Raw genomic sequence first — 10120 nt, forward strand, 5'->3', positions numbered from 1 at the left:
ACTTCTACTCCTTTTTCATTATTTCAGAAAAGTCCTCTTAAAGCCTGGCAGTTTTTCAGCTTGCTACTAACTGCAGCTGTCTGTCTGCTGTGTTCCTGAATGGCTGTTAACTGCATTTACTGTGATTATATGCAGTTCCCATATAAAATACAACCATACTTTTTTTTTTTTTTAAGTTTCTCATAGAATTAAAGGTTAAATTTTGGCCCCTAAACCACTTTCGCTAAAATACAAACATAATAACTCCACAGCTACTCTAAAACTAGAGTAGGTTTCAGGGCTTAGGCAAAATTCTAACTCCAAACGTCTTCAAACATTGACTGTGGCTATGCCTCCAATAAGTCTTAGTAAACAACCGAATCTCAAAGCAAACCTTAAAGATCAACAAATGTACACTGGCTTGGGCCAAGGAAAAGGTACTGAGGGCAGATTCCACAACGAAAGGCCCCAGGCAAGCATAATCTTTTTAAACTCTCTCACACACTTTTTATAGTAATTAATTTCTAACGAAGGAGTTCAGATTAAAAAAAGGGCAACATTTATCCCCAGCTGTGTCTCCCCATATTTGCAGAACTGAAGATAATTTATCCATACTCAAACCAGCATCCCTAGGCAAAGCCAATGAGACTACATCATGTACATTTGTCAGGTGAAGCAGGGTTTATCCCACAAGACACTTTGCTATCCACAAGCATAACCAGCTGCACGTATTAATATTTCACGAAATGTCCAGTAGCAATCTCTATCTAAAAATGTTGTCTCTCACTGACCACGCCAGAGCAACAGGAATTTCATTTTGCTTTTCTGAACAATGATTCTGCTTTCTAGGGAGTTGCTCCACAAAAATATAGAGAAAAACAAAGATCAGTTTCTGCAAAGCTTCTGGAGTCTGAGTGCCAGTAACAAAGGTATCTTAGACTTGCCTGTAATTCTGAGTTTGTAGTAATCAAGGAAGAGAATCATAAGGAAAAAAAAATCAAAAAGTAGCTGCGAATTCACATCTGGAGAAATAGGCGGCTGTTTCTGAGCAACTGGAGAGAGGCAGAACATCCTGTCGGGTCAAAACAACAGTTGGTCTGAGGGCACGCACATCCAGAAACAATTTTGCTGCTTCTTTCTGAGGAAAAGATTGTTTTAGACTCAAACTGGCTTGCTTTTTCACATTTACAGCCAAATTTTCTACAGGCCCAAACCACTTAAAGATGCCCAGTCTTTAATCAATCAAAACTGTACCACAAAAATAGGTCTTTTTTTACTCTTTCTGTATTGCTTTAACTTAAAATGAATTACTACAGATCACTGCACAGTTTACTTAAAACTCCCCTCAGAAAAATCCTCTAAAGATGCGAATCACTCACTATACACTCCCCTAAAATAGCTTAGGACAAATACCATCATTTACGTTTTCTTGCAGGTACAGATCTTCTACTTTCCATCACAGGCAAAAAGATTTTCCTGACAGCTTGTTTCTGGACAAACCATCCTTTTCAGACATTAATTATGTGGGAAAAGTTGCAGTATCATTAAAGCCCATTACATGAAACTGTTATACATTAAATAGTATATACTTTTTCAAGCATATTTTAAATAAGACTAAAAATCATAGGTTAAAAATATTACTTAAAGGGTGATTTCCTAACAGCTTTGTAGAAATCGTGATACCAGTCCAGGTTTGGACGCTGAATGAATCCAGCTTAACACCAAGGAAGGTCTGTTGTGATGCTCAGGTCACCTTCTTGAGGAACTATTAAAGCCCTTTATGCAAATTTGGTGTGATTGAAAACAGACACAAGTTTTGAGCCCCCAGATTCCGTCTTTTTTTTTTTTTCAGGTGTTTGTAATGAAAGTTATTCTTGGAACTTCTTCACAAAAAATCAAGGGTGCTGCAAGAAACCGCAGCTGCAATTCAGCAGATTGTACCCTTACCTGTGTCTCCAGGATGCTGCTTCCAACAACAGCTTCACAGTTGAGAAGGCACAATTAATGAGAGATGGTAATATGGCCAGATAAAAGAAGGAAATACAACAAGTGATTCTATGAGTATTTTGTATTGCAGAGATTAAAAGATAAATGCATAATTCTTGTAGCGTATAAAGATGCTGTACGCTCCCAAGGCCAGGTCGGGGGGGTGTTCTGACTCTTGTGCTAACAGTGGGAACACCTATTTCAGAGCCAAAGGCAGAGTCCTCTGGTGGTTAAATAAAACAGGCAGCAGGAGCTAATTACTCCCCAGTCCAGTCCTGCCTACTTGGAGAGAATGGAAATTCTCTGCTTGTCTTCCTGTTTACACCTACATGCAAATTTGATACCCTACCAGTAGAAAGTAACAAGGTGATTCATAATATTACATGTGGTAGGAGGGAATGAAAGGAAAGCATAGTAAAAGAGATCAGCTGTTCACCTGAGAAATGTGTAAGCAACTGCTGGTTAGGAACAACCACGGATTTCAGGAGGGAAGGTGGGCAGCAAAAGTAACAGAAGTGAGCACATATACACTCCATCACCAGGCTGGTTGAGTAAACACCAGCCCTTACTACTTTTCCCACTAATTCTTTGAAGAAATAAGGACTTTGGTTGTACCAACTGGAACCAAAGATGGAGGAAAAAAATACTTAATATTAAAGATAAATATAACCTGGTAGCTCCATCTAATAAAATGAAAGGAAAGGAAACAAAGGAGGCTCTTAAGCAAAGATCTGTACCAGCAAGTTTTTGGCTGTTACTATTAGTAACAACTGTTCCTAGTAAGAAACTGCTCACGAGTCTGAGTTTATACTATATTTACCAATATCTACATATACCTGCGTGAGGGTTTCTACTCACAAAAATTACATACTGTCTCTTTACAACATACTATAAATTGATCTTTGAAATTCAGTACCATTGTGCTTTGAAGGCCTCTCATCTGCTGAAGCATCCAACTACTACAAAGCTAATAACAGATTTATCTTTTCTTCTTAAACAGGAATATTATCGTCAGGACTATAGGATTATAGCTAATTTATCTTTAAGGTGAAGACCATTACTAGATTAAACTGGTTTTTCCCCCTTAAAAAGAGATGTATAGTTCCCAGCCTACAAGTTTACAGAGTAACTTATTACAGTTATTTTGGAAAATAATTTCTCTATTTACTTGTCAATATAACTTCACAACTGCAAAACACAGATTTACATGTTCAGCTGCTAACAATTACACTTAGGGAAAAGAATAGTTACCAACACTGATCTCTTTCTTGTGGTTTTGAACTGTAAGCAGAAGTACACAAAGAACAGGTTGCATTAATTCATCTTCTACCTGATATGCAGCAAAAATCTCATTATAATGTCACTAGGGCTTTAAACCATACTTTTTTTTCATTCAAAACCCACATCGCCTTTCCTTTTTTCCCTTTTCTTTTTCTCCATTTCCCACTGTTATTATCATCACCTTAACTTTTTACCTGTACTATGGTTGACAGAGCGTTGCAGCCTTTGGGTTATCATAACCACGGGAGATGCTTTTGGTTTATAAAACTGTTTCCTGGAATAAAAAGCAGCTTGTGAGCATTTCTACTCATCGCCACTTGAACAAAAGCTGTTCTTAGTTCACACGGCTCTTCTGTATTTTTCACGTGATTTGCAGCATTAATTTTTCTTCTACAAAAACACACTTTTACTCAGCTCCCACACCAAGATCAGTTATCTCCTTTCACCTGAGCAGCAAATAATTAATTAGAGACCTTCGGTTGCCTGGAAAAAAGATGAAAACTACCCCAGCTTTTTAGCCCAGTCTGGCCTGAGGAAAGGGCGAGTGATTGATACAAAGCAGGGGCACGCCATGAGCTCAATTAATTTTAAAATGCCCCAAATAGTGAGGCACAAGGGTCAGAAATTCACTCTGTTAACCGGCTAAGACGCAGCCGGGCCTTGCGTTCCCCAGGTTGCTCTGCAGGGAGGCGTTCGCCAGCCTGTCCCCGGGCCAGATAGGGATTGTACGAGAAAAAAAGGGAGATAAAACTGGCGCCAGTTCAGAAAGCTGCCGTAAAATTATACTGAAGTGACTCAAACCCGCGATACCTGAGGGAGAAAACCCGCCCGTTGGAGCGCCGCCCCCTCCGGGCGGGAACTCCCGCGTCCCCTCAGCGCCGCCTCCTGAGGTGACGGGCGGGAACGGGCGGGAAGCGGCTCCTCCCCTGCGCGAACCGGCGGTGACGTCACGCACGGCAATTCTAGACCGTTCCAGCGCCGTGACGTAGGGCGGCGTCATTCCAGAAGATTCGGCCGGCGCCCGTATAAAACCCGCGGAAGAGGCGGGGCGGCCGCGATCGGCGAGCGGGCGGCAGGAGCGCGGCGGTGAGCGCGGCCTTGCGCGGGGCGGCCTTGCGTGGGGGGGCAACGCGGTTTAACGGAGAGTAACGGGGAGTAACGTGGAGCGTCCTCCCGCAGGGCACCATGGTGAAGGAGACGGGGTACTACGATATCCTGCAGGTGAAGCCCAGTGCCTCCTCCGAGGAGATCAAGCGCGCCTACCGCAAGCTGGCGCTGAAGTACCACCCCGACAAGAACCCCAGCGAGGGCGAGCGGGTACGCGGGGAGCCGGGCCGGGCCGGGGGGGTGAGGCGGCAGCGCTCACGGCGCCCCCTGCGCTGCGAAGGCCCGGCTGGCGGGGCCTCCCTGGGCCGGGGCCTCCCTGGGCCGGCCGGGCTTCCCGCAGGCCTCGCCGGGCCTCGGGATGGGTGACTCGGCCGGGAAACCCCGGGGCTACCGCCGATGTAGGGCACCGCGGGTCATCCACACCCCGGTCGCTATTAATGTACAAAAGTGGAAAGCGCGCCGTTAATTTTATTTTAAACCCCTGCTTTGCCTTAAGGACGGGTCTAATGGCCTTTCTGCAGCGCAGTGCGGTTAAATGGAGGCTCCCGTTCTTCTACAAGACACCTGGAGCTGGCAGCGGGCCTGAAGGCCCGGCTGCTGCAGGAGGCGACCCCTGGTTCTGCTTTTTGGATGCAGTTCCCACCGGTCCCCCCATAGTTGCCACTGGGAGCTCGTCCTTTGGTTAAAACAGGCAAAGCTGAAAGGGTTTCTAGCGTCCTAATGGCCATCGTGCTGTGTCAGACATAGCAAAGGCCGGTGGATCCAGCTGCCGGTGCTGCTGTGCGTGCTGGGGTTGCACTGGGTTGGTTTATGCCCCTGAACAGGATGAGTTTTCTTCAGAGAAATTTCTAATGCAGCTGGACAAGGTAACGATCCAGAGGAAACCACTGGGCTGCACGTGGGTGGGCTGTGTACAATAAAACCATTTGATATTCTGTTAGCACAGACCCACTCAACTCCACGTGATGCCCAGGAGGATAAATGAGCACCACAATTGGAGAACTATGGAAAACGTCAATGACAGGATTATTTATCTAAAAGCTGGTCTGATAAGACCGTAATATAGGAATAGAAGCTCCATATTTGTGTATCTAGTATACTAACTTACAAAACTTGAGCTAGTTAAATAGTAACATCATCAAAGGTAGCCTTTTCTGCTTTTATTTTTGGCCTGCTTTTTTTGCTTACACCGCTTTACCCGGCCATAAGTAAATTGTATTTAAAATGGAAGTAGTCATTTCAGTAATAGCTAATTGTCTTTAAAAATTGACTTAGTCATTTTAGTAATAGGAAATTCTTGATAGCTGTTTAAAAGTACCTTATTTTTTCATAAAAATGTTGCTTTTATTTGTATCTAAGTCCTTCTATTTGCAATGAGTAAGCAGCACCAGTGTCTGGTCACTTAAATCTGTTTAGTTCTAGCTGGATGTAGCAGCTGAAGGATCCCCACGTAGCTCTAGAATGATGAGTGCTGCTGTGGCCATGGATCATCTGGTAACCACCAAGGCTTTAGGGATAGTATCATATCCCTTTCTAAATGGATTTTTAGCAGTGTATAATGATTGCAACTAACACCACAGATTATTGAAGTGTAGTTTGCATATGCTTGTAAGTTTGGTGTGACTCTGAATTAAGCCCTCTTGTAACATGGGAGGAGGGGGGAGAGGGAGAAAAAGGGTGGTTTTCCTGGACAAAAGTGCACTACTATAGCTTATTACACATTTGTTTAGGGAGTTTCCTTTTGGAAAAAGACAGAATGCTACAAGAGAGTGCTATAGTGGCTCAATCTGAAGATGGAGTTGCATATGAGAGGGTTACTTTTCCTCTTGGTCATAGTTGTTCAGAGCTTCTTTTTTCTTTTTAGTTTAAACTCATATCCCAGGCATATGAAGTTCTGTCGGACCCAAAGAAAAGGGACCTCTATGACCAGGGTGGGGAGCAGGCTATTAAAGAAGGAGGCCTGAGTGGCGGCAGCTTCTCTTCACCCATGGACATCTTTGACATGTTCTTTGGTGGTGGAGGCCGAATGAATAGAGAGAGAAGAGGTACACGGTTCTAAACAAGTTCTAGAAACTCTAACCTTGCACTTAAGCATAAAACACCTGTGCTACGGTACTGCTGTTCTGCTGAGTGCACATAGTGTGGATATTACTCTTTGCAACAATAGATCAAGTAAACTATTATTTTTATTTATTTTTTTTAGTTACTCTAGCATTAAGAGTCTAATAAAGTAGATAACATGGCATAGCCATAGCAATCTTTCTGATGAGTTCTGTTTATTTTTTGTTAAAGTTAGTGTGGGTAATCTGTAGGGGAGGGGGAGACATTTAGTAGGTTAGAGCAGCTGAATTAGACCTGGTTTAAGTTACCTTTTTTTTTTTTTCTAGATCTGTGCCTCACTTGCTCATATGCTTTGGGCACCTTGCTTTAAAGGACACCATCAACTTAAACTTCAGTAATGTTAAATCTCATGAAAATATTTGGGGGAAATTATGTGAAACTCAGTACAGAGTGCTGCCAAAAGCACAGAATGATTTTTGTCTTTTTCCATGCCCACAGTCTGTTTAAGGAGCAAGTAGTAACTTGCTATAAAATCTTTGAAATTATGCTATGAAGTGGCACGGAAATTTATAAGTAGGCATAATAGCAGCTTCTAAATTGACTAGATCTGAAGCTGGTAGTGTCCTTGCATCTTGCTGTTTCAGTTAAGCTTATAAACTTGGGAGTAGGAGCAGGGTGGCTTTAATGATGCTTTGTGTAATTACAGCTAAACTGTGTGTTCTGACATGAGTGGGTGCAGCTCAGTGGAAGCTGATGGAACTGCACATATTTCTAAGGGGGCTGAGCTGTGTTCAAAGTTTGGAATGAACTTTACGTTCAGTGAGACTGCATGTATGAACAAGTGTAGAAGCCTTTAAGCATTGGTCCTCACAACAGCTGAACCAGAATTAACGTTTCTCTCTTTTTTTTTTAAAGGCAAAAATGTTGTACACCAGTTAGGTGTATCTCTTGAAGACTTATATAATGGTATTACAAGGAAACTGGCACTGCAAAAGAACGTTATTTGTGCAAAGTGTGAAGGTAAAAAAAAATGTAGTGGTTTCTAACCCCTCTTACTCCAAGGGTGGGTTTTCGTTTGTTTTAAATAACATTGCGGGAAGGGCTGTGAGTAAAGTGGGTGTGTATTTTTATTTTTCTGTCACCTTCCCTGCTGCCCCAGAAAGCCTGCCAGGTTATTTAGTTCTTATTTGGGCTTATTTATGCTTACCCAAGAATAAGGTTCTCTTAAACACTGTTCTAATGGCAGGCTTGAACTCCCTGTGAATTATAGTTAAGGGTACCTAAATTAAAAATATCTCGATCCAGAAATCTAATAAATGGCTGTTTAAAACTTTTTAATCTCTGTGGGTAAGTCTAGCTTGTATTACACAACTCATTTTACAGCTATTAAGTATCCATAATGACTAGTCTCAATAAGGTCTCTATTAAATATTTGACCAGCAGATGCTTTCCGAAGTATTAATGGAATGTCTAGGTCTTGAAGTTGGTGTGCTGATAGTTCCTTGAAAACAAAGATGTACTGGTAGGTAGGGCAGAGGCTAATGAAACAAGCTATGGACAAAAAAAACTTGACTTGCCTTTGCTTGTAGAAGATTCTAACTTGTGGGGCATGTTTTGTGATGGAAACTAAATTCCAATTACATTGGAAATATATTCTGGAACTACTCTTAAGTTACCCTAAAGGTGCTCTTGAAGTCAATGAGTTCCAGCTTGACTGCTGTAGAATAACTTTTTTTCTGAGACTGAGATGAGATGTAACTCTTTTGTCAAAGGTTATGGCGGAAAGAAAGGGGCAGTAGAAAAGTGCCCTGTGTGTAAAGGAAGAGGAATGCAAGTTCTAGTTCAGCAGATTGGACCTGGCATGGTGCAACAAATACAAACTGTGTGTCCAGAATGCAAAGGCCAAGGTGAAAGGATAAACCCGAAGGACAGGTGTGACAACTGCAATGGCTGTAAGGTTGTGAGGGAGAAAAAGATTATAGAAGTTCATGTTGATAAAGGTAAGAACTGTGTGTTTGTTCTGTGTCCCTAATCGTAGTCTGTAGTTCGGCAGAGAATAAATGGGTTTCTTCTCTGCAGGTATGAAAGATGGTCAGAAGATAGTATTTCATGGAGAAGGGGACCAGGAGCCTGATCTGGAGCCTGGTGATGTTATCATTGTGCTTGATCAAAAGGATCACAGTGTCTTTCAGAGACGAGGGCATGACTTAATTACCAAAATGAGAATCCAACTCTCAGAGGCTTTATGTGGTTTCAGAAAGACCATTGAAACTCTGGATAACAGAGTTCTTGTCATATCATCTAGGCCAGGTAGGTTGTGAAGAGTTCTGATGCTAACTTAACTGCTTGCCTGTTTCACTGGGACTGGGCTGGTTGCTGTTGATTGTTTTGTTGTCGTTTGGTTTGTGTTGTGTGTTTTGGGAGTTTTTTAACTGGTTGATGCAAACGACGCTTGCAGTCATTTAGTTGGTTCTTTGTCATTCTTGTGACTTTCTAAAACATTATATGCAGGATTACAGCTAAAACTGATAAACTTCAGCCTCAGTCAGTTGAGAGCCAGGAAAATATTCAAGAGGCCAGAAACTTGAACTCTACTGGATAACCTGTTAGTTCAGCCTGAAGGTTGTGCTGAGAAAAGCTGATTCTCTTAAACAGCCTAAATGTCCTTACTTCTGTATCGCTTGGGTCTAGCACTTTGCAGTCTCGGGCCTTTTCTATGCGTTGCTTGTTGGCCTCCCTCAGATGCTGTGGGAACACTGCTTGTTACAATCCTGCTTTTCACGCTTGTGAAATGTCTGTCACGTAAGCTTACTTACAGCTCTTACCTCTGTGTAGGTGAAGTGATAAAACACGGTGACCTAAAGTGTATCCACAATGAAGGGATGCCTATCTACAAATCTCCAATGGACAAAGGCAGCTTAATTATACAATTTTTGGTAAGTTGACTGCTTGCTTTTCTGTAGCAGAGGTATTTGTGGTGGCATCAGGAGTAACTATTCATTTTAAAAATATATATATATTTAAAATTTTAGGTCCAGTTCCCAGAGCACTTCTGGCTCCCAAGGGAGAAACTGTGTCTGCTGGAGGCTCTGCTCCCTCCACGAGAAGATGTTATGATAACAGATGAGATGGATCAGGTAGACCTTGAAGATTTTGATCCAAATGAGCAAACCTACCGTAACAGTGGGGGAGAAGCATATGAAGAAGATGAAGAGGGCCCAAGAACAGGAGTACAATGTCAGACATCTTAAAGCAAGGTGAAATGGATGTCATCTAAAATGTAAATTTTCACAATGAAAACTGCATGGCTGTAATAGCCACTGCTTGTGGTTTTTGTGTTCAGCAAATTGAGTTGCTGCGCTGTCAGTATCACCTTTTTGTAACTAATTTATATTGTGTTCTTGTAGTCTTTAAAGCAAATGTCACACAGCTGAGAACCAACGGAGTTGGTATACATCTTCCTTTGCTGTGAAGGTTCTCATTGTATTTCACCTATGCTATTTATATAGGACTTTGGCAATATGGATAGAGGCTAAGTGGAGTGTCTTATGTAAATACTTTCATACTGGAAAATAAATTTCATAGAGTAAGACATAGCAGAAATAACTTCTAATAAATGGAACTCTTCACATTTTATCATGCTTCTCTTGTACTTTCTAAGCTACTCTAGAACCTCCTATATTTAAATACATTTCTCTGAGGTCAG

At 42.0% G+C, this 10120-nt stretch overlaps 1 protein-coding gene across 1 annotated transcript; it reads left to right on the forward strand.

Annotated features, from left to right (window-relative positions):
• Nucleotides 1–4244: 4244 nt before the first annotated feature.
• DNAJA4 (DnaJ heat shock protein family (Hsp40) member A4) lies at nucleotides 4245–10050 on the forward strand. The gene is made up of 8 exons (XM_065641886.1): nucleotides 4245–4332; nucleotides 4426–4563; nucleotides 6218–6398; nucleotides 7330–7434; nucleotides 8187–8414; nucleotides 8494–8724; nucleotides 9250–9350; nucleotides 9447–10050. The coding sequence occupies exons 2-8, from the start codon at nucleotides 4432–4434 to the stop codon at nucleotides 9663–9665; spliced, it is 1197 nt and encodes a 398-aa protein (XP_065497958.1). The 5' UTR covers nucleotides 4245–4332; nucleotides 4426–4431; the 3' UTR covers nucleotides 9666–10050.
• Nucleotides 10051–10120: the final 70 nt, after the last annotated feature.

Source organism: Caloenas nicobarica, chromosome 10, assembly GCF_036013445.1.
Source record: "Caloenas nicobarica isolate bCalNic1 chromosome 10, bCalNic1.hap1, whole genome shotgun sequence".
NCBI classification, from domain to species: Eukaryota; Metazoa; Chordata; class Aves; order Columbiformes; family Columbidae; genus Caloenas; species Caloenas nicobarica.

Bases quoted from the DNA above. Each gene is read 5' to 3' on its own strand.
- DNAJA4 (XM_065641886.1), top strand. From the start codon at position 4,432: ATGGTGAAGGAGACGGGGTACTACGATATCCTGCAGGTGAAGCCCAGT. The intron at 7,435-8,186 runs GTAAAAAAAAAT...CTTTTGTCAAAG, and splicing joins TATTTGTGCAAAGTGTGAAG to GTTATGGCGGAAAGAAAGGG. The intron at 8,725-9,249 runs GTAGGTTGTGAA...ACCTCTGTGTAG, and splicing joins TGTCATATCATCTAGGCCAG to GTGAAGTGATAAAACACGGT.